Source organism: Dendronephthya gigantea, unplaced genomic scaffold (genome assembly GCF_004324835.1).
Source record: "Dendronephthya gigantea isolate DGI-Jeju-01 unplaced genomic scaffold, DenGig_1.0 000006F, whole genome shotgun sequence".
Taxonomy (NCBI): domain Eukaryota; kingdom Metazoa; phylum Cnidaria; class Anthozoa; order Malacalcyonacea; family Nephtheidae; genus Dendronephthya; species Dendronephthya gigantea.
In genome coordinates this window covers 3,243,020-3,266,857 of record NW_021163016.1, presented here as the reverse complement: position 1 = coordinate 3,266,857, position 23,838 = coordinate 3,243,020, and the positions used below count along the sequence as shown (strand labels likewise).

Sequence of the window (23,838 nt, the reverse complement as noted above, 5' to 3'; positions counted from 1 at the left end):
TGGCTGAACAACAAACACACAAGATTTTAAATTTTGTTCGAAGATTTTTCTTTTTTATTCATTTGAATCATTTCTAATCGACAAAGAAGTTGCATTCACTTGTTTTTAGAAGATAATCTTTAAAAAAAATGGCTTCACAGAATGTAGATCCAACAAGAGTCAATTCTAATACAAGAAAACAGAATGAAAAAAGCGAGGTTCCGTCTGTTGGCTTGCACACGGCAACCCAGAGGTCGGTTGAAGTATGCGGTATATGTACATTTGACGTTTTTTCTACCGTAGCTGTGTATTTTATTCACTCCTCCTTGTTTACATTTTAAACATTTCAGTCCACTCGGTGAACTTGCTTTGTTAAATTTTCAGACTCCAACAAGATTTGATGACTTTAATGGTAAGAATTGATGATAAACTTGAAACACTATGCCAAAATCAACAATGTTGAATGTTTCACCATCAAATTACTTATGGACGTACATATATGATGTAAAACTACGTTTTTCTCCCAACAGTGCAGTGGAGAAAAGTACGTCACTGCTTTTCCTATTGATGATAATATCTTTAACTGGAAAGCAACCATCACTGGAGCAGAGGGCACGGTAATGACCTGAACAATGGTTTATGCTGTTGTGAATACTGAACTGTGAACATGATTCTGATATCACAAAATTATTTCTCTCTTGTCAGGCGTACGAAGGCCAGGAATACAAACTCTCGCTAGAGTTTCCTGCTCGATATCCATACACTGCTCCTAAAGTGCAGTTCATTACACCATGCTATCATCCAAATGTCGACAACCACGGAACAATTTGTCTCGATATCCTCAAAGTAAATACAAATCATATTTATTCTGTTCTGCAAATCGGCATCTGGTGTTCACCAATAAGAGTCTTCTATAGTGAATTTGGTTCCCTCCTGAAAACATGTCTAATATATATGTTTAGGATAAGTGGTCAGCCCTGATGGATGTTAGAACTCTTTTGCTCTCAATTCAACTTCTTCTATCAGGTAACTGAGCCTAAAGCTTTTCATTACCATAAAAAATGAAGTTGAACTTTACTAGAACTCCTTGTTGATTAACCAGCAATTAATATGGATATATTTTTGTTTCAGTACCAAATAACAAAGATCCTTTAAATGCAGAGGCAGCGCAAATGTGGGATAACAAAACTGGTTAGTTTGGTTGGAGATGCCGAGTTGGATCACTTTTATTGGTCCTGTAGTTTCTAAACATCCTGTTTCCCTTTCAGAATATGCAGCAATTGTACAGCGAAAATACAGAGAAAATGCACAAAAATCAGAATAACTTAATATAAAGGGTTCATTTCCAAAGGACTAAGCTTAGTTCTAAAGGAAATCTGCACACAAATGTAATATATATGTTAGCAATTTGTCAAATGCAATATTGATGAAAACACAATAGTCTGAAGCAAATATAACCTTGACACATTGCAGTTGTGGTTTTGCTAACAATGATAATGGAAAGATATTAAAATTGTACAAATTTGAGTTTTTTCCTAACTTAAAAATATGGAACTTAGTGTAAAAGCATGTACAGTAAAAATGAAATTGCTTGTAATTTGTTGTGTTCACTCAAATAGAATAACTAGAGACTATCAGTTGCCATTGCTTGAGATATGGGATTTATTATTGAGAAAATCAAGTCTTTCATTGAAAACTTTGCAAACAGTTGAAAATAGAAAAGCTTATGTCTTATGACCTGTATTTAAAAAAAACTCAATTTAAATATAAAATTTACAATCCATTACCTTCAACCGTACGTCTGTCATTGTTAAAACTAATCTGTGGATATTTACAATAAATCCTCTAAATACTTATCCCTGTAACACCCCGTCTAAACTTGTAAACGCACATGCTCCAAGTCCGGATTTAGCCATTAGTTTTATACACTCTAGTGTTTGTCCAAGGCAAAGTTCTAGTGGTGGTTGGCGAGGTAAATCTTGAGATTCTAGAAACAAATCATTGGCAAGTTATAAGGGAATAACTGGGAAGAGATTTGATTTACATCATGTAAAAATAGATCAGCTTACCTAATATAGCACTGTTTAATGCAGAACAAACTGGTTCTCTCTGTGTCGGATCAAGCAGGTAGGCGACTGGACTATTATGTGGATCATTATATGCTAGCAAACTAAATGCATCCTACACAAAAATAATACTCATTAGGGCCTAGTTAGCCTCAACTAACTTATATCATACTGAGTAGCTCTGTCAGTTACAAACTGTTCTTATAAGAGGTTCAGGAAGGATCATCCTTTATTGATACAGTGTTACTAGTACAGGAGAAAGCGTAAACTAAACTAGACTGTCCCATACTCTGAGACCAAAATATCAAAGAATGAATACCTCTAAGGCTCTTTTATTCGCAGGATTTGTGCCATGTTCCTGCTTCAATTCAACACTTAAACTCTTCAGTTCTCGCCCATACACCAATATCTTCTCAATCAAATCATTATTACCTAACGTGCAGGAAGAACGCTTCTGACTAACATCTTAAAAAAAAGTTATGAAAAAAATATTAGCATTGAGACCAGAATTTCTCAGCCCTAATAAATTATAACTATATATGCTTCACACATACAAGGCCTTAATAACCACATCCTTGCTAAATTCAATCACAATGCAATTGGGTCAATTCGATGCAAGAGATTCTAACAAGGTTTTTCTTGTGATGACCATGTTTTACATTTTACCTCGCATGGGACTGCAGGAAATCTCCTCCTGAGATGCACTTCCATTAAGCACTCCATTTCTTGAAACATCCACTTCATTTTCCTCTTCAATTTCCATTAGCGTTTCCACGCCACCAGCCACGCCATTTTGAATGCCGTTTGATACAAAACCGTTACTGGAATGGGGTGAGGAATTGAGACTGTTTCCACTACTACTGCTGCTGTGAGGGTGGGTAGGACTGGAGCATGGACTTGACTTGTTGCTACGCGACGGACTATAGGCACCAGGCCCTCGTACCTCACTATCCTGACCACTGACCATCTCGACAAACTGTCGACATTTTAACGAGAACAAAAGATTCTGGTTTCGTTCAAGCAAACCAGGGTAAAGTTTTTGCGTCATTTCTATTGCTTCTCCTACCCGACCAGCTAAAATTAACTTCTGGATTCCTAGAAAGAAAAAAGTATTTAAGAACTGTTGCAGTTTGCGTTTAAGTTACCTGAGAAAAATATTATGAAACCTACTGTTTGCCTAAGAACTACATGCAGAGAATAGACTAAAAAGGCTTTTCATAAACATACTTTGTCTATTTTTAATGGAGGCTAAATCTTCAGAGATTGGCTGACCAGTAGTCTGAGCGAATACCTCAGCTGTAGCAGAGTAACCATGATGCACTAAATATGTTGACACCAACCTAGGAAATCAAAACAATATGTCAAACTATTAACCTATAAAAACAACAAATTCACAGGTCAATTTCCAAGCGGTATTCTAGCTTACCTCTGCATCGATGTCTGCCAGCAATTGTGTTTGTCACTCACAGAAAATGTTTCTATTGTGTTGTCAATGTGTGCTTGTAATTCCTTTAAAACAAACCAGCTTATTCTGTATTGACCTTGCATTTAACAGAAAATTCATCCAGATAACAACTGTACAAACTCATTACCTTAAATTCCTCTGCAATGTCGTAAACAAAAGGACTTTGTCCAAAATTTGCATCCACAATTTCCCCAGGTGTTTGTAGTCCAACAGATGGATATAATTTTGCCTAAAACAGATGAAACAACCCTTGTTTGCATTACATTCTTTAAACATCACAAATGACTTTTAATACAAGTGAAAAACTTACAGGTAAATCTGTAAAAGCAGTTCCTGAAAGGAATATTGGATTCATTTTTAGTGAAAAAAAAATCTTAAAAATGCTAGTCGTAATGATTGACATGAACTAAAATGGATGTCATTGTGATTATCATGGTAATAACAATAACATCAATCTTGATATTAATGGTTCTCTAAGGATGATCAGGGTAATGATGGTGGTGCATATGATTATCTGGGGATAAATATCATAATGCTGATATTGAAAGATTAGGAGAGTAATAAATTATGTAGACACTCATTCACCATAGTAATTAGCTAATAATGGTCATGATTTTAAATGCCGGATACGGTTGATTACATGATTACAAATGCCATGTTTGTAGTACTGAGAAATATAAAAAACAAATGCTCACCAAGTTTAATACCATTCTTTGTATAGAAGGCTGTATTATCAATCATATTAACACCACATCCAATTACATCACCAGTGGTAAATGTTGGACCATAAGGTTTGCCTGTCCCTGATGACGAGAATGAGTTACCATCATCACCATGGTAACCATATGACATCTTCTCCCAGCCTAGAAAAGACATACTCTAGTTATTGAGAGGCAGCAGGTGGAGCCTAACACAGAAAGATGATTAAATTTAAACCTTTGAAAACCATTCTAAACAATATAAAGATAAAATATAAAAAGTTGTTTCCTGATAGTGCTCAGAGGTTTCTTGAGTACCTGGTAGTCTGTTCAAGCTAACTCCAAATGCAGAAAGACCAATCCCCATGTAACTAAAAGATCAAAAAAGGAAGACTCAGAGCAATAATCATTACGCAAAGACACATTTATTATCAAATATTATTACCCATCTCGTCCTTTGCTGATAATTTTAATTTCAAAATAATAAAGACCACATGATGCAGGTATTGGGTGACTGGTCCTAACCGCCGCCGCATCTTTGTGGGTCCGACCAACACCTGAAAAGTATAAATATTGCACGTCACGTTGACCATACATTTTAGATATGCAAGTGTTTCAGGAACCAATACTTGATGATGTACGAAAATATTACATGAAAATGAATCATCTAATTAGCTTGGATAATGCCCTGGGGTAATATTTCTCCCAGAATGTTTAATAATTAATAAATAGGGGTAACAATAATATATATATAATATACATATATACTAATATATATACATGGCACTCTATATTTTTCCACATTGCCAATCAATAAATTTCCATTTTGGTCTCTACCACCCTTAGACTTTGGTATTCTTAGCTTTCAACAGTTCCACTAGCTGACTACGAAAACGATGACAATATATTTTTGAAACAAGACATAAATTCATAAAATATCTTAGATTGAACGCCATGACGCACGTATAAAACACGCGTACAGCCGTGTCAGTTTTATCATTTAATAAAAATACCCATTCAATATGTTTAAAACACCAAATACCAAACAATAACAAAAAAGCTATGTCTATGGCGTCACGATATCAAAATATCACAGCACAAAAATATGCCAAAAAACTCGCCTTTGTAATGGACTCTTAAATTAGTTTGAGATAAACCGATAGAGCTACACTTATCCTTGGGACTCCAGGATCTTGGTAAAGGCGTTTCAGTTTCGTCAACTTTAGGATATAAACGGGAAATCGCATCTCCAATGCCCGATTCAATTTTTCCACTCGAGACAGCCATTTTGAGTCTTTATAATTTCTAGAGAAGATTCTAACTAGTTTCAGACCTCCGCACCGCGCATCCACGGTAATCAATGTGCCTAATTATTGCCTAATGAACCACTAATTAAAAACTCTACCCATCTGTACATTCAAATACTCATATATTTTTTCCGAATGAAAATTTTTCAAATGAATGTCAATTATCCAGGGTATTTTTACCTGACTATGGTTAATCATCCCATATCACCGTCAAAGCATATTGGTGGTTTTGAAGTTCCAAACAGTGTGTGTGCATTTACGGTATAGGGGCCAGCTTTCCTTTCCCTTTCACCAGCACCTTATTCACAGTTGCTGCATTTGCAAAAAGTTGCTTCAAGAACAAGTTGCAAAAAAGATGATGATCCAAAATAGCCGATAAAGCATCATAATGCTTTGTCTATGGAAGTGTATCTACTTTCAATCACTTCATTTTTATTTTGTTGACAATTCTGTTATATCTAAAATATTTCTCAGCTCAGCTAATATTTTGCAGAGTATGTGGAGTTCATTTAACATTGTGTGCAGGTATAAAAATGAAAAAACAATTGGTTTTGTGATTTATATCTAAAATTCAACCATTACAATGAAGCTTGCTTTCCGAATAAATGTAACTCTAGAAGAAATATTGTCTTTAAGTTAAAACTATGGTTTTCTTTTGAGATTAGCTTCAGAGTCCACCATGCATTAACTTCATATTCTGCAAACACCTCCACCAGTCTTTTTCTTTAAATATAAGCGGGCAAAGTTCCGATTACACTACTTTTCACAATTTTAACCTCAAACACTCATCAATTAACTTCTTTTGACTTTAGCTTCTCCACAAGACTGTTGATGTTGACGTTTTTCTTAAGCTTGACATAAGGACATTTCCTAACATACATGATTGTCAACCATTCAGGCACCACCTCAGAAAGTAACTTCACATGCTTTTCAATTTGTACTAAAAGAAAAAATATGACAATTGGTCAATGCATCAGCAGAATCATTGTTTTCATGAAAAAAGGGTAGAACTGAACTAAAAGCAAGCAGACTTCACCTGAAGACAGGGTGCTTGTATAACTTTCTGCCAGTTTAATGCTAACATCTTCTAAAGGAATTGCAGCCTTACGTTCACTAACAAAATATCTTTGAAACAAAGTCAAGGCTAAACATTATAGCACATTGCATCATTAAAATCAAGATTGTTGCCTCTTCAGGCACATATCAGCTTTGTCAATTGAATAACCTTCCATCTTATAATAACATCTAGAATGATGAACAGAAACCATGTGTGTGTTTAAAGGATACGTTTTCATAATTCGACACAGTTCAGGAAGCCGTTGCAGCATGACACGTTTTTGTACAACTTCTGAATCAACTGTGAGAGATTCTTGGATTTTCTTCTCTTCTTTCTGCCGAATCTTCGAAAAAAGAAATCCAAACTGAGCCGTTAAAATTTAAAGAACTGGCTGACTGCATAATATACTGAATGTTTATAATAAAATACCTTTTCAATAAGAGACTGAGATACACCTTTTAATGATGGATTGCAGTTTTTAGCTTGATTTAAATCTTTTTTAATTTCATTAGATTTCAAATTGGCCTTGATATTGTTGCTCTCTTTAGACTTTTGCACAGCAAGATTTAATGCTTTTTCAACCTGCAAAATTAACATGAACTGAAGATTAGTCTATATACATTATCTACCTATATCATAATTTATCTATCTATTCCTAACAATCCAAAGATCAACTGACCCTATCTTTGCTAGGCTATTACCTAGTTTCATTAGTCTTATGCAATCACTTACCCTTGGTGTCATATTAAGCCGAGCACGATCCAAAACATCCTGAGCTGTAGAATAAGTCTTTATTTGAGGTGGCTCAGGTAATGGCGATTGCTCAATTTCCGAGACTTCATCAAGAGGAAAGCACGGATGCCATCTCATTATCGCATCATCATCAACACTCAATGAAGGAAAATTCCTTGTCAAATACTGCCGATGATGGCCCATGGTGACTTTCAAAAGTTCGCTCTTGAATTGTTTCTGCCGGGCAATGAGAATGGAACTTTCGATAAACCTTAAGTCTTTAGGCTTTTGGTTGCTTTGCTTTCCATCAAAGTTAAAATCAATTGTCAAGTGATATTCGGATTTTTTGGACGCACAGGAATTGCTTTGTTGGAAAACAAATGCTGTTGGAAAGACTGTTTGCATTTGGGCAAGATGCTTCTTCTCAAATTTCCTAAAGGTGATAATACTTCAAGATTAGAATCAGAGTGTCAGAATAAGTAATTTCTTCCAACAATGTTTCCTAGCCTTAAAAATTAAACTTACTTTCGGCACATTTCCTGGACTGAATCTTTTAGCTTCTCAAATGTGCAGGTTTCATAACGTTTCTGTTTCAGGCTGAGAACAACATCGACACAACGGAACATTTCCTCAAGTACTTTAAAATGGTACGGTAGAGGAAGGTTTCGTGTTGTAGCAGGCTTAGGTTTCTTTGCTTCAAGAAGATGGCTGAATCTTTTGTATGCTGGCATCTTGGAAACACTGGAATAGAGTGAAGAACATTTATGTGGTTGATTAGGAGGAGTGTTTGTTGTCACACAATTTGATGCCTATACTTTTGTCAGAACACAAACTGATTTTAAATTACCTTTCAGTTGTTGATGATGTAGACTTTGGAGCCCCACCGGAAGTCACCCCCTGGCTCAACCTTGGCACAATCGCCTTAACACCTGCATTTTGAGATTTCTTCACTTTGGTGTCTTCCTCCACAGTCTTGGCACTTTCTTTTACCATCCGCCCCGAAATCCCCTCTTCTTTCTTTCTTCCAAGACTCTTTTCCAAGGCTTGTTTTCCCCGACTTGAAAGAACCAACTTAGCTTGTTCTGCTATCCAAGGATTAGCCTTCAAACCTTTCCTTGGCTGGCTTGTTATGTTCTCAAGTTTTGGAGCAGTTTTTGAAACATCCGTGCTCACGTTTTCCGAATTTTGAGTAAATTCAGGTTTTGCTCGATTGGGACTATCCTGAGGTGGAATTTGGGGGGTAATTTTTGCCTCCGATTGCTTAGCTTGGAGTGCGTCTTGACTACCAACGTGAGGTACAAAGCCATTGATAACTTTTTTAGCCGAAGATTCGGGGTCGTTGTTAACCATATTTTGTTTTCTTAATCTTTTCTCGATATGATCATCTTTTGACGAAGTTGTGACAGAAACGATACCTTCAGACACGATTTTATTTCGAGCTGACTTTCGCGTTGTCTTACCGTTTCTTGATCTGCAACGATTAGCTTGCTTTATCCGACCAGTTGCTGGTGAATCTGACTGCGTCAATCTCAGCTTTTCCTCGTTGGAAGACACGCTTTTTTCGGCAAATAACATCCTAGCTTTGGCTGGAATAACTTCAGGGTCAACTACAACTTTCCGCCGTTTAGCAGGATTGGTGTTTTGGCGAGATTTCGCGGCTGTAAAATAGCTTGTTAGAGTCGTTTGACCTTCCATGTTGAAAGCGTGCTGCACAAATAAACAACAAGGGACTTTAATAATTATTGGCGGGAAAATTGCTGAGTCTGCGGTATCGCAGCGGCATCGGGGTACTTTATTTAATAAGGGGGAAACAGGCCGTGGTTTTCTTAAAAATAATGCTTTGAAATAGATTCCGTAATCTTGTTTTCTTATCTTACACTGAAAGCGAAAATCTTGGGATTAAAATGTTGTTCTTCGGAGTGTATTTTTCTCTAACATTTTTTTCCGTCATATATCCTCTGAATTGAACTCGTTTATAGTACTGAAATTTTGACCTAACAATCAACTCACTCACTAGTGAACCGTGGTGGTTGCTAGGAGAAACTAGAAAGGGCTTTCAATTGAAAAATCTGTAGACGTTCAGGCTTCTCCCTTAACTGCTCAAGCATGGATTGCAAAATTTTTGCAATCCATGATTTGGCATCACTGAATTGGCACCCCTTGAGTCTCAAGAGGTCGTTCTAGCTGTATCGGCTCGCAATTCTCCAATTGGGCACAAACGGCAAAAACAGTTGTTAAAGGAGACTGATTTTCCTAACCGTGGTTTAGTTGCTATTTCTGTCAATACTTGCTGGCTTTTGACCTTCACACGGCCTTTGTCAGAACTCTAAAGGGCCGTGTGTTGACTGTGTTCAAGTATCAAGTTACTCAGAGACATTGACATTGTTTACAAGTTTATTTCCTTTCCTCGTTATCAAAATATTTTATTCCTGTTGTGGAAGTCGCTACTCAAATGGGTGTATTACGGTATATTTATTTCATTTCCTTCATTTATTTTCTTGCTGACTCGCGCGGCAAAACATCAGCGAAAATATTTGAGGCAAAATCCGCAAATGCCGTGTCCAGCAATCCAAGGATTCTTCTGTTATCGATTGGCGGACTACGAACCGATTATCTAACGAGAATAAACTGTTCAAACATTCAGTCACTCGCGGAGAATGGTGTATCAGCCAAGTACGTACAAACCTCAATAAACGTGGCCAGTATTGCTAATCATTATAGCATGGTTACTGGACTGTATCCCGAAAGTCATGGGATTATATCTCAGACTATGTTCGACCCGATTTTGAACCGTGTATTTAATAGTGAAACACGCGAAGAGCCTGAATGGTGGAGCAACGTGCATCCAATCTGGCAGGAGATTGAGAACCAAGGACAAGGAATGGGTGCTGTGTGTCGCTGGCCTGGTGTTTATGGTCCAATGGTTCCTACATTGCGCTGTGGGCAAAGAAAATCGTTCAATTCAGACATCGATCAGGCAGCGAAGTGGTTCAAAAACGGTGTAAAACTGGTCCTACTTTACTCTGATGATATAAAAAAAGCCGCTATAAAATGGGGGCCCTATTCACAAAATGCTATCAAGAAAGTTATGAATTTAGATTCCTCCATTAAATATTTGCTAGAGAAAACACGTGACCTTAATGTGAATATACTGCTGACGTCAGATAGCGGAGTCACTGACCTCAAGTGGGATCACGTGATTGATCTAGACAAATGCCTCGATCCGAAGTCGTACGTTTTAACTCAAGCCCAGGCCACGCTCTTGATTTACCCTAAGCAAGGATACACATCCGCAGAAATTCACAAAAACCTCTCAAAATGTCCTCATATTAGAGCGCATTTGAAGAGCACTTTGCCGGATCATTTTCACTATTCTCACAATCGGAGAATCCCGCCTGTCATCGCCTTTGTTCCGTTGGGTTCCGTCGTGCGCTCGAGTAAGCCCATTCATCAAAGTATCAATGCGATTCTCAATGAATCACTATGGTTACCGAAGGATTTGGGTGGTAGCGGCTACCATTCAGGATACGAGGTGATGCGAGGGGTGTTTTATGCAAGCGGACCATCCTTTAAGGCTGGCCTGAAATATAAGGCGATTAATAACACCGATATATATGGAATAATGTGCGCTGTTCTAGGTATAACCCCCAGAGCTAACAATGGGTCAATTCCAGTAGCTAAAGCAATGCTAAGGGGTGTAGATTTTGAAACAGACATGGACACATCACCCACAAGCTGGTTATCAACCAGCACCACATTGCCACCTACAAAATGGGTGAAAACGTACTCGCGCAATCACGGCCTGTTCGGAGATTTCGAATTGCGCGGCTTTCTGATATTTCTGGCGTGTTCTGCGGCAGTGATGGTGTTGTTATGCTGCATCGGCTGTCTTCATTCGATGAGAAAAAATGTGAAAGGGGGATTTAAGAGAAAAGCATCCGTCTATCCTCCAATGTTAAGCACAAACTTAACTTCATCTGACGAAGACTAGTGCTCATTTGATCGCGCTAAATATTCTTATTTGTAAAACGCCTGCATCTGCGCCAGGAGAGAGATTGCGTTTGCCAAATAGTTGTTAATAAATAATGATGGCCTAATTGCTAGTTATATCTAGTGTGTTAAACTTTAACTTTCGAAAGGAAAAAAAAGCTGAGAAATAATGTTAATAGTTTATTTTATTTATACATAAATAAAGACGTATTCTCTTAGTTGAAGAAAGACTTTGCGACCCTTCGTTCTTACAGAATTTAACATCTTATTTTTAGTCGACACTGACAAATGTTTATGCATTCCTGTGCTGGAAACTAAGTAATAAAAGTAATAAAACTAGACTATAAACCATGCAAAAGTCTAAAAGTCTCAATCTCGTATGATTCATATAACTAAAATATACTCATAAATCAATCAAATCCAAAACTACCTAGCGCTTGATATAAGTTGCCCTATAATATTCCAAATCACTGTTGTTATTTTACCATTTTTTGTAGATGTTTTTTCAAAATTACTACTTCAATAAATTTCTTGATTATCTTCATCAAATTGAATTCAAATATTTTTACTTATATATGAAACAAACTCTAATTAATAGCTACCTAGAATTATAGCCTCATGAAGGAAATAATACGACGATAAAGAGTGACCATACATTGTCTTTCCAACTGCCTTTTTCATTTCATTTTGTTACCAGGCGCAACTACTATTCCTTCCATAAGGCATCTTGCAAGTTTGCAACCGTTTGAGTGACGAGTATTCATTAAAAAATCGTCCCATTGTGATCATTCTATAGAACAAGATACGGAAAAAACCCTTTGTTGAAATATATGTGTGAAAGAAAGTTTAAGAAACTACTTTGAAAATGGTAACCGAACTGAGCACAGGACACCTATTTAATTTTTTGTTGCGAGATGCGCACCAGTTGATCATGCACTCATATTTCAGCCAATCAGCACTGTCAAATATTCGTAATCTGTGTATGTTGTCCCCCCCCCCGCAGGTGGCAAATAGCGAGTAAACCCTCATACTGTTTCGTGCGATTAAAAATCAAGTTCATTTTGTTGTAATTGGTTTTCATACCTATAGTTCATTGTCGTAGTTGCCTCAAGACTTCCGGATCATAATTTAACAGGTTTGCATGATCTGACCACGCAGAATGCGTTGCTCCGTCCATTTCAGTCGCAACTTCATTTCCTTCAGCGAGTTTATGATTCTTCCCTCCAATCATCTCGCCACATTCTAGGCATTTTCTGGACACCATCGCTCCACCACATTCCGTAATAACGTATATATGACCATTACGGCACTTGTACCAATGCCCTTTTGAAAGATTAAGAGCCTTGACAATACTATTCTGTTCCACCAGGGACATGAGAACTAGTCCGAGCTTGCTGCTGACGTCTTCTATCACGTCAGCAACTTTAGTCCGTTCCTCGACTGTTATGGCCAGGGCTGTATCAACCGCACTACTTTGACGTGACATGATTTTCTTCGCCGACTCGATGCTCGATTCAATATCCTCCGTTAGTCGAGAACTGCTGCATTCTTTCTTTATTTTCCAAAGCATGATTTCAAATTGACAATTGAGTGCGAGGAACGCTATACTGTCTGATATATCCTTGATTTCTTGAACGCTTAACAATCTTTTGGATAGAAGAAGTTCAAAAATTCGCTTCTTTTCTTTTAAAAGCTTCGGAGTCTGTGCATCTTCGGAGTCTAAGCCATCCTCTTCCGAACCTGCGAGAAATTTTTTGTGGATTTCTTCAAGGCGTGAAAAAAAATTGAGTTTATTTTCCAATGTAACGTATTTATCAGCATCTTCGCCCAGACGAATAACCTCTAGTTTTAGGTGTAATTTTTTCTCAAGCGTTGGGTAGTTCTCAATCAGTTTTTCAACGCGCTGTCGTAACTGAACCCGTTTCTCACGAAGTTTTTGCTGCTCATCTAATTTGATCTTTTTAACCTTTTCAATATCTGCCAAGGTTTTCTTCACAATATTACCATATCTTAAACTGCGTCGTATCGCAGTTTTGCACCTCGGGCAAACTTTAAGTTGAACTGCAGAACTTTCATTCTCCTCCATTCCTTCCATCCAGTAATCCAGGTCATTCACTTCAAAGATATGTCCACAGTCGACTAGTTCAACATACAAAGCATCAGGTTCGTCCTCGTTGCCAAGAAAGATTGACTGTAGTTCATCCTTGTTGCAAACACGACACAATCGTGGACAGAAATCTCCACAAATTCCGACGCATTTATGTCCGCATTTAAGTGGCTTCTTGCAGGATTCATTGCATTTCTCTCTATCACATAACTCAAAACACCGTTTGGTGCACTGGTGATGTTCACATTTCCACATACACTGCATTCGACATTGTGTACATGGTTCTCCACAAGGTCTGGGGCATTTACTATGGTTGCATTTATTTTCGCAATCCATTATGCAAGGAGGACAATTTTTTGTACACGGCTCGTGGCACTCGTGAGAACATACGAGTAGACGTTTGCATGGTTGCTTGCATTTGACATGAAATCTTCCTTCATAGCAATGATAGCAGTCGCCTGGACATTCGTGGCCGCAGTCGAGTAATTTTTTGCACTTTTCACTGCAGGGGGAATCCTTCGGGTCACTCGAGCAAGACAAAGATACCGTATGACCACATTTGAGAATACGTTCAACTTTCGTTTGACACGCTATTTTACTGCAATCTTCGCCGCATTTTCCACCACAGTCGTGACGGCACTGGAGTTTTTTCCTGCAAGGATTCGGGCATACAATACTCGCGCGCTTAAAACATTCAATCCGTATCTCGTGTTTGCAGGAGGGAACTGTAAAGAGGATCATCTCCGTGCATTGTTTACAGTTTTCACCAAAATGACATTCACTTTTACAAGTGTGTTTCAAATCACACAATTCTTCCAGGCACTTCTCGCGACAGCGATACCTCTCGTGTTTAGGGTCTACGGGGTGACAATGCAAGGAACACGCATGACCACAAGGAAGGCGAAAGCCACACATCGACATGCATCCACCTTGTGGTGATTTCTTGAAATCTTCAGCCGACGAAGCTTCAATTTTCGTCTCAGGGTGATTTGGACAACATAAAGGCAAAGAGTTTCCAATCAAAGCCTTGTGCTCCAAATGTTTCTTAATTTTACCCCATAGTTCGTTTTTACTGGCCATCATTGAGATATCACCAATACAATACATAGCTTTTTTCGCCCTCGACAAGGAGACACAGACACGGTTTGATACGTTGAGGAAACCGATTTTACCTTCCCTGTTACTTCTGACTAAGGACAGTATGATGATATCGCACTCCTCCCCTTGATAATCGTCTACAGAGCTGATACGAATATCGCCGAAAGATTCCTTTGGCATACGCCGCTTCAACTTCAACAACTGTCCACTATACATTGTTAATACGGTGATACTGTTGCCTGGGTAACCTTGTAACAAGAGGTACTGACATAGAGCAGCGACGAATTCGACTTCGTGTCGGTTGGAAGGACTCTTCAATTCATCATTTTCACTTTCTGGGTTGTTGTGGTCAATGAAATAAACATTTTCTTGAATGCCAGTTACGCTATCGTAATCCAACACTGATACATCGTCGGTCAAATCAGGGTAAATAATACGCATAATGTCAGCGATCTTTGGTCTCATGCGATGCTGAATATTCAACGAATGACAAGTAAGACCATTTTTAACCATTCTTTCAAAGAGTGAAACATCTAGCTTGTATTTTTTTGCAAGTTCAAAAACGGTTGGTTTTGGCTTTAGTTGTTTATGGTCCCCGATTAAGATTAAATGATCCGTTCCACTGGAAAGAGTTGTTATTACATGACCCTCGAGTACCTCAGCTGCTTCTTCTACGATCACAATCCTTGGTTTGATTTCTTGCAAAGTTAGGCGATGTTTGGCCGCTCCTGTAGTGGTCATACCAATCACGTCGACTTCCTTTAAAACTCGTTCATTTTGAATGCTTTCAATCTCGGCCATCCGTCGCAACGTGTCGTCGTGATCCTTTTGCAAATCCTCAAACCGTTTCGCGTGATATTTTTTATACCTCTCGCGCCATTCTTGGTAAAGATTAGCGCGCTCATCTGCCGAGAGATGTTTCAGATCAACTTGACACGTTTGCTCAACTTTTCCCCCGATCCTTTCAATCTGTTCTCCCAGGATCAACGTCAGACCTATATCGCTTTCTTCGTCATCATCATCACTTGACGTGTTCTCGTTATCAAAACTATCATCACATGAGTCGAGTACCTCCCCTTCTTCAACATCATCATCGGAAATTTCAGAAATAGCGGCTCCTAAAGAAACATTCGGCTTCCTTTCGTCTTTCTTTTGCCTATCAAAGTGTCCTTTGACTGCCATGACATTGCCTTCATTGCACCCCACTGAATCTTCAATATCACTTCCTTTAGACTCACTGGTTTTAGCATCTGTGTGAAATTCCCCTAAATCGCTATCCGGGATTTCACCTTCTTTCAAATAACTTGAACTATTTAACCCTGCTTTGGCGTTTTTAACAGAATCCACAGCTGTGGAACTTGTAAAAGACCAGAAAACCGACAAACTTGCACGTTCACGAATCAGATTTGGCGTAGAATCAACAGTCTTTCTTAAACGTTTTGCTTTCGAGTCGTTACATGTTGAACTCTTTCGTTTTTGCTTCGTTTGCTTGACGTCATCATCCTGCATTCTAAGCCACGCCTCGATTCTATGCACTCGCATTTGATGAGCGACACGTTCCCATTGTTTAAGCTGTTCCTTTTCTTCGTCGTTTAAGATGCTTTCAACTTCTTTGGGACCCAGTTTTTCGGCCTGGTTCGCCTCTACGACTAATCTTTCTTCTTGAATTTGAGCCTGAACAATTCTTAAACGAGATTTTGAATGTCGATAATGAATCGACTGCTTGGTTAATTTTCTTCTTTCTTTCAAATTAAAACGTTCCAGGGTTTCGCTTTTTCCTCTCGAGCCGACCCTAACGATGCTCTGAGTGATCAGTAAGATTCCTTCGAGAAACTGGTCAAGAGCGTGGTTTGTGTAGCAAACGACCAAAATTGGACTATGCTTTCCTGTGTCATTTTCTGCCTCGCGTCGACACCAGGAAGATTTGTTTTTTAGCAAAGCATTGGCAATTCGGAGTCCAACGAATGTTTTCCCGGTACCTGGAGGTCCTTGGATGACTACAAATTCTTGCGAAAGCGCAGCTTTTAAGGCGCTGTACTGGGAATCATTTAAATCCACTTTGGATTGTGATGGCCAAGCATTGAGATCTAAAACAGGCACAGACTTGGCTGTTTCACACCTCAAAGCCTCCTTCAGATTAAAGCAATCATGGCATCTGTCATCGTTCCTCATTCTGTCTGTTACTTCGAGGTTGCCAGGTTCATTGGATTTTGTTGCAGGTTGCACCAAATAGACTGGCGGCTTGACTTGTGACGCGCACTCAACCAAATATCGTTGAAATGGTAGGGAATCTTTGTTGAAATCTTGGAGACCTTTAAGAACATGTCGATAACTTTCGAAGTACGCCGGTGACTCGATCATTAGGAACTGCTGTTCGGCAGATATACCATCACCGAGTTTCTCGTCAAAGAATTTCACATTTATAAAACCCTTTGCAAGTTCTTCATAGTTGCGTTCGGTGATTGTAACAAAATGCATACAAGATCGATTGTTGTTGTCGATGAGACAATATAAAGAACCGTATTTAAATCTCTTCGAGTTCTTCCAGTTAACTCGACGCATGCGGGTAACATCAAATTGAACCGAGTGAAGCAACCCTCCTGATCTTGTGTCCAAGATTCGTCCAACAACTCTGGCATTTTTGTACACGTGGATACTTTGGGATTGATTTTCCTGGATACCAGTTGCCTTTAGAACACCATCGCGGATTGGGGCGATGTAATCTTCCCGAAGCAGACGAAACTGGACATCAAGGTAATGTGTAACATCTATATATCGACCTTGAATAATGTTTGCTCGCAAAAATGGCGGATGTTCAGGAAAGATATCTTCATGTCTGGGGAAAATGGGAATGCTTTTGTAGTCATCTGGTGGTGCGTTTTTCTTTCCAGTCATGTTAGATGAATCATGCTTTCGAATAAGTGTTTCCTTCTGCAGAGATTTTAATCTAAGGATTCCTTCCTTTATTCGATTTCTTCTATCTTCATCGACAGTGGACGTTTTACAACCCGGGGCGTTGACGTTATCTGCTGTGGCTTCGTTACGCATCACGCTGTCACCACACTCATCTGTGCTGGAGGATTTGATGTTGCTGTTTGTTTCGATGTGGTCGTTTTGGTTGGTCTCCAATTGTTCTGTGCACATGTTGATGAAAGCATCTAAGGGCAAATCCTCACAGACGCTTGGAAACCGAGTCAAAAGCTCAGTAAAAAAACGAATAATTCGTTCCAAATGCGTCTCTTCCACGCGATCTTGTCGAAGGCGACCTACATAATATCGAAGACGTTTCAAAAAATTCGCATCCTTAAATGCATTAAAGATTTCGTTTAAGTTTATTATGTGTGGAGTCTCATAAACTTTGCACAAAACTTTTAAAATCTCGTCAATTGATTTTCCACTCAAATCGTCGCACTTAAGGAACGCGCAAAAGTCTTCCAGGTCATCCAACAGAGCTATTAGAATGTCAGACGAGTCCTTCACCAGCAGTCTAACTAGCCGATCGTTATACCGAATGAAAGGGTTTTTTCTCGGCTTCTTGTTTGGTGAACGACCACTTTCAAATGACGACGACTTTCTTTTCCTCGATTCATTCTTCACTGTGCTATTTAACTTGTTTCTGCTGCTTTCTTCCCGAGATTCTTTTTGTTTGGATTGTGCTTCTTTACGGTTAGATCTTGTTGAGGAAGGTCCCACTCTTGTCGATTTTGGAATACTGTAAGTCTTTCTCCAATCGCTTCTTTTTCGTTCCTGTCTTGATCGAGGAGAAGGACTTGTTCTACGTGAAGACGTCCTTGGCACACTGTCATTCTTTTTTCTTTCGATATTTTCACTTCTTTTTTGCTCCATATGTGAATCAGCAGCAACAGCTCGTGTGGAAGACACACTACTCTTCTGCCTTGATCCCGAAGATGTACGAGAACCTCCTAACTGTACCTCCTGTCTGTCGGATTTAGAAAGCTGCTCACGAGAGCGCGTTTCACCAATCTTATTACTAGATTTCGGTCGCTTCTGACAATCAACGCGACCATTTGTTGGCGAGAAACTTTCCTGAGTCAAAACTGTTACATGGCGTCTTGCTCCGGAGCGTCTTTTGTTTGTCTGTTGTATATTTGTCCTGCTTGAACTAGGGATAGAAATATTCATAGTCTGATTGTCTGATCTCACTGATCTCCGGCTTAAGCTTATCTTCTCACGTAAGTCGCGTCCAGCCCTCTTATCTGCTATGTTTGGATCAGTCTTTTGACTTAAATATACTTTTCTGTTCATCTTTGAATGTGAGGAGCTTCTTTGGTCCACAGCTCTTTTTATCTAATTTAAATGTATAATTAAACTATAAACTCATTATCATTGACCATCCACGCGATTAGGCAAAAAAGAAGCTCTTCCTTTTTAGCTCTTTTTCGTATGTATACACTATAAACTTGTGATCTGCTTAAGGGATAACCTTGACCTCAACAATAGTTATATTAAGTTTCGCCAATATGTGGAGTTAGCTACGATTTATTTATGCCCAAAGGCAAAAATGTAGTAGCAGGGACGTGGAAAGTAAATTGGTATTGAGCGAGGCACATGACAATGCAGAGACACTTTTCTCGAAAAAAAGGCAGTAATTGCACTAGGAGAAAATAAGATTTATTTGTTAGATATATGCCATGTCGAAGGGGCACATACCAAGACAATACAGACAATACAGCAATCGCATTTTTTAGAAGGGTAAAGGCCACAATTGGCGCATAGGTCACATTGCGTAAATGCAATAGACCCTTTGCATGTTAGACTACTTTTTGATCTGTGCAAAATAATCCAATCAAATCACCACAGCTGAAAAGAGCGTACCAAAATTAGTAAAAATGCAAAGTTTGGTTGCGAAATGTCGTAAAATACGGAAAATATAGCCTTGCAAAGTTTGCAAATTTCTATACTTTAGTTTAACGCACGCAAAATGTTACCACATTCGGGCCCAAAATGGTAACTTTTTGCGTGCGTTAAACTAAAGTATACAAATTTGCAAACCTTGCAAGGCTATATTTTCCGTATTTTACGACATTTTGCAACCAAACTTTGCATTTTTACTAATTTTGGTACGCTCTTTTCAGCTATGGTGATTTGATTGGATCATTTTGCACAGATCAAAAAGTAGTCTAACATGCAAAGAGTCAATTGCAATTAAAAAGAAGTGCAATTTATTCAGTTTAGGCCACAACGTACCCCAGTGCTCCGGTTCCAACGTGCCCGATTGAAACAACTAACTCATTTCGCCATAAAAGTCTAATTACACGAGAAACACACGACTAAACGGGGAACAATAATTGTACGGAGTCACGGACTGACGATGAAGGAGAGGTGAAATTGAACGTGAGAGAAATTAGAACTGTCAAATCACTACGATGCATTACAGCGAATTTGAATTTAAACTTAACTCGGGTTGACTTTTGTCTTATACAACCTATGTGTTTAGCTTTTTTGATGCATGTTGTGACGGCTCTGCGAGGCCGGTACAAACATTTAAATCTATTCATATGAATTAGTCAATGCCTATAATTAACATAACGAATGAATGGTTTTTATCCTCTGCATAAAATAATGATTATGTAGAGAAAGATATATCCCAACTGACAAAATACTTAGGAGATTGCTACGTATAGCCGAGTCATACAGCGCCTGCCCTGCATAACTGCATAAGAATGAATGGAATTTCGTTTTATACCTACAGCTATCGTGGTGGTATATCTACCCATGATCTACTGTATGCCTTTTCTATTCATCAAAACAATATATCGTAATACTAGGATACGCTAGAAGCAGAATTTAGGAGTAAAGAGACAGACTTCTTTTTGAGACAGACTTCTAACAGCATCCTTTTATCTCATAAGAAAATCATGAAGCAGTTTCATCGCCGACGCCAATGAGGCTTCTGGCTTCGGTTCCGGCAATAAGATTATGTATTATTAGTTTCTTATCCTACCAGTTTTTGTCCGTTTTTCGCCTGATGTTGTTGTACTTTATTTCAGGAGATAAAGTCCTCATTCCTTACAACAAGAATAAATGATTTACACCTGCAATTTCGGCCGTCTTGTCTTTGTATTAACGACGACCTGCTATTGCGGTAAAATAAATGTGTGGGTGTGAATAATCAACTTCCAAGAAACGAACGCTCTTTTAGATTTCCGGCGAAACCAAAGTCAATACAGTTTTAGACCTCTCGGATTACCTATAGAGGTATACGACAGAAAGCACCCTTCATCAGGATGGGCATAGTGAAATTAAACTCATGCATAAAAAACTTCAATAATTGATCAGTTCCGACGGGAAAGGTAGCCCTGGAGATATGGATGGAAGCAAATTAATCAATGTCATAAAATCATGTCATAAAAAATACCTCATCCCCCACATCTATGCATCTGGAAACCGACGCCAAGTTTTAAAAAAATACTTTAACTTCATACTTATTTTGGCATTTTTTGCCTTAAAAATTGAGTGCATAAAAAAGTTGGTGAAACTCTCAGTCTCAGTAAAGTATATAACATTTCGCATTTGACACTTGACAGCCAAAGTCTAAATCAGCCCTCAAATTGCATTTGAGTTAGGAATCAATTTCTAATCAATTTTCCTTACTCTGGGTTCACAGACGGTTTTGTTCATCCAAAAGGTAACGTTTCAACGTCTTGAATATTCTGTGGAATTTTTGTTTCGTCCAAGGAATTTTCGTTTGCGCTGCACATTCGTCTAATATTTTATTAATTTTCTCCTCACTTTGCGAAGGGATGCTAGCAAGCAATCCACCTTCATACCACTTTGATTTAAAAAGATCTCTGCAAATTACCTGGAGGAAAGGAAACACTGAATAAGTTTGTGTGAAAATTTCTAAGAAAAACAGCATGACTGATGAACCTACTTGTAAATTATTAGAAATCCTCACTGATGTACACTTTTGTCTCTTTATATCACATAGTGAGGCACAGTCAAAGAACTCGCAATCTTTGTCTGATGAACAATTACCAAGTTGTTGGCCCAATAACTCTATTATTTTCTCACCACTATACACCAAGTCGACATCAATTGCTTTAATTCTTCCTGCATTATTTACACCAAAATTACTGGCTTGAATATCACAGTGCTGCCAAGTAAAGCCATAGCTCTTTTTAGAGTCAAGCTCCTGAATAAAATCCATCAATTCCAATGCAAGCCTAACACGAACTCTCCAAGTGACAGCTGCCGAGAAAAGCCCAACTCCAACAAAGTCTATTAACATTTGAACTTTTTCCAAAGCATAAAATTTTCCACATGTCCCATAAATCTTTGGCATGTGTTTAAAATCTTTCAACAGCTGCATAAGAAAATATTCATCCTGCCGTAACAGCATCCAAAGGCTTTGCATTTCAGTTTGGCTTAGGCTAGTGGGAGATGCATTGAAATAGAGTTTTGCAAGCAATGTATTTTGTGAAAGTGTAGGAAGAGTAGGCTTTGTATTGTTTTTGTTGAACTGGATTAATTCCAAGACAACATGGTCATAAACTGCAGAAATGAATCTCTTTTGTAGTTCAGGTAATGCTAGACTTGTGCTGTCTAAAACAAAATGAAATCTTTATGGTAGTTCTATAAAAAAACTTGCTTGCAGAAAAATAATTAAGATTTCAGAAATTTCTTTAGTGATCAGAGGATGATGATCTCACTTATGTAATGGATTGTTTAACTCCAATTCACATCTGGAAATTCATTGTTTAAGGACCTAAGTCAAACTCAAGTCTAAATTGGTTATTGGTTATCTATCCTACCTGGAAAGACTTCTTCCCAAGAGTTATAGGAAGACATTTTCTTTGCTTTTAAAACAGCATTCTGCTGTTTCCATTTCACTGAAAAGATGACATTATCATTTTTATGTGACAAACACTGTTCTATAATCAGCTGGTGGGTCTGGCAGATATCTTTGCATAAATTCCCAGCCACTCTCCCTTCTGAATACGATTTGCACTAGAAAATGTAAGTGCACAGAGCAGTCAATAAGAGATATCTTTAGGCCAGGGAGGTGTATCTCACACTCTCTTTGAGACGACCTCTCCGGAATAAAACTGCTAATTGTATGATAACAACAAAGCAGCGTACTTCTCAATTCGCATATAATCTGACCACATGGAGAAGAAGGACCTACTCCTATGCACGCTATTTTTAAAAATATTTAACAAAAAGCTTATGTAACAAAAGTATATATACACATAGTAACAATAATATTGATAAATTACATAAAAACAAACAAACCAATTCAAGTAGGGCAGCCTTTCCACGATTCTCGTCGCAAACGAGGCCGCTTACAGTTTCATACAATGAATGAGATAATTTCTTCCTAATCGACAAGACGATAAAGACGAACAACAGCACTAAAACAAGCAAAACCAATCGTTTACGTTTCTTCCTCATTGCAAAATATACAGCTTCTACTCTTCCAGTGAAGTTCAAAACGGAAATAACCAATTTTTTATTTTTACCACTTCCGCTAAAATACCACTAAGCATTTTGTCGTATTTTAAAGCTTTAATTTTAGTGTTTAAAGTGTCATCTGGAAGAACTCGAGGCGAACATTGAGCTGGCTAATTAGTAGCTAATTATCTGATTCGTTCATTAGGCAATACTCAAATGATTGATTGAAAATTGCTAATCATTCTAAATATTAAATACGTAATTTAAATGGCTGCTACAGAATTAAATATATATTGCTTTGTATCTAATAATCGTTTTTGCTTGTCATTTTTGTGACAATGTATTCGCTCACAGGTCGAGATAAAGGTTCCCTTCTATCGTATAATTACTATAATATGTAACAAAAAATGTTACTATTTGAAAGGAAAATGTAATTATTTAAGTGCTAACTGGTTGTGGTTTGGCACAGCAGCAATCACCCCCGTCAGATTGTAATCTGTTCAACAATGAGTACGAACTAAAGCCAATACAAGTCAAAATATACATCCATCCGAATCAGATTAATAAAGGAATTAAACACAAGTACTAAAAGTATCATTAGATATTAAGAATATTCGAAGCGGATTTATTTTTACTCGAAAAACTCTAATTGAACTAAGAATAGACGATTGAAAGAGAAATAATCACTTAGAACAAACTTGAGATGTTCTAGAACAAGCTAGAGTACGTTTTCGACACACGGCTCCGATGTTCTAGAACATTCTAGAACGTTCGTGACCGTGGTTCGTTCTATGTTCGGCTAAATTTCGTAATCGTGCTGAGACGTCGTGACGTCGGAACATTGTATGAGGCACAATTTCTTTTCCGGAACGTTGCGTTACGTCATAATATTTCGCAACTTCAACATCGACGTAATTTCTTACG

At 38.2% G+C, this 23,838-nt stretch overlaps 5 protein-coding genes across 6 annotated transcripts; 2 read left to right on the top strand and 3 right to left on the bottom strand.

Moving 5' to 3' along the window:
* The first annotated feature begins 51 nt into the window (after positions 1-51).
* LOC114516656 (ubiquitin-conjugating enzyme E2 C-like) lies at positions 52-1,606 on the top strand. Its single transcript, XM_028536189.1, has 7 exons — positions 52-232; positions 364-391; positions 510-596; positions 685-825; positions 942-1,005; positions 1,111-1,170; positions 1,248-1,606. The coding sequence occupies exons 1-7, from the start codon at positions 129-131 to the stop codon at positions 1,301-1,303; spliced, it is 540 nt and encodes a 179-aa protein (XP_028391990.1). The 5' UTR covers positions 52-128; the 3' UTR covers positions 1,304-1,606.
* An 84-nt stretch (positions 1,607-1,690) lies between these two features.
* On the bottom strand, positions 1,691-9,006 carry LOC114516621. The gene is made up of 20 exons (XM_028536147.1): positions 8,152-9,006; positions 7,830-8,045; positions 7,305-7,737; positions 7,002-7,154; positions 6,803-6,915; positions 6,552-6,640; positions 6,313-6,455; positions 5,776-5,846; positions 5,330-5,502; positions 4,654-4,765; positions 4,527-4,579; positions 4,206-4,373; positions 3,821-3,843; positions 3,638-3,739; positions 3,472-3,554; positions 3,273-3,385; positions 2,712-3,140; positions 2,365-2,510; positions 2,049-2,160; positions 1,691-1,966 (listed from the first exon to the last, which is right to left on the bottom strand). Exons 1-20 carry the CDS (start codon positions 8,997-8,999, stop codon positions 1,833-1,835), a joined length of 3,714 nt encoding a protein of 1,237 aa, XP_028391948.1. The 5' UTR covers positions 9,000-9,006; the 3' UTR covers positions 1,691-1,832.
* Positions 9,007-9,409: 403 nt separating this feature from the next.
* Positions 9,410-11,474, top strand: LOC114516403 (bis(5'-adenosyl)-triphosphatase ENPP4-like). The gene has a single exon (XM_028535861.1). It carries the CDS (start codon positions 9,757-9,759, stop codon positions 11,293-11,295), a length of 1,539 nt encoding a protein of 512 aa, XP_028391662.1. The 5' UTR covers positions 9,410-9,756; the 3' UTR covers positions 11,296-11,474.
* A 287-nt stretch (positions 11,475-11,761) lies between these two features.
* Positions 11,762-20,553, bottom strand: LOC114516398 (NFX1-type zinc finger-containing protein 1-like). The gene is made up of 3 exons (XM_028535853.1): positions 20,465-20,553; positions 12,378-18,807; positions 11,762-12,084 (listed from the first exon to the last, which is right to left on the bottom strand). Exon 2 carries the CDS (start codon positions 18,763-18,765, stop codon positions 12,385-12,387), a length of 6,381 nt encoding a protein of 2,126 aa, XP_028391654.1. The 5' UTR covers positions 18,766-18,807; positions 20,465-20,553; the 3' UTR covers positions 11,762-12,084; positions 12,378-12,384.
* On the bottom strand, positions 19,684-23,481 carry LOC114516404 (divergent protein kinase domain 1C-like). Of its 2 annotated transcripts, none has more exons than XM_028535864.1 (4): positions 22,603-22,731; positions 22,275-22,470; positions 21,395-22,065; positions 19,684-21,322 (listed from the first exon to the last, which is right to left on the bottom strand). In XM_028535864.1, the coding sequence occupies exons 2-4, from the start codon at positions 22,309-22,311 to the stop codon at positions 21,122-21,124; spliced, it is 909 nt and encodes a 302-aa protein (XP_028391665.1). In that variant the 5' UTR covers positions 22,312-22,470; positions 22,603-22,731; the 3' UTR covers positions 19,684-21,121. The 2 variants fall into 2 exon arrangements, with proteins under 2 accessions (XP_028391665.1, XP_028391663.1); XM_028535862.1 differs by lacking the exon at positions 22,603-22,731 and adding an exon at positions 22,756-23,481 and having other exon boundaries at positions 19,686-21,322.
* Between the last annotated feature and the right edge of the window lie 357 nt (positions 23,482-23,838).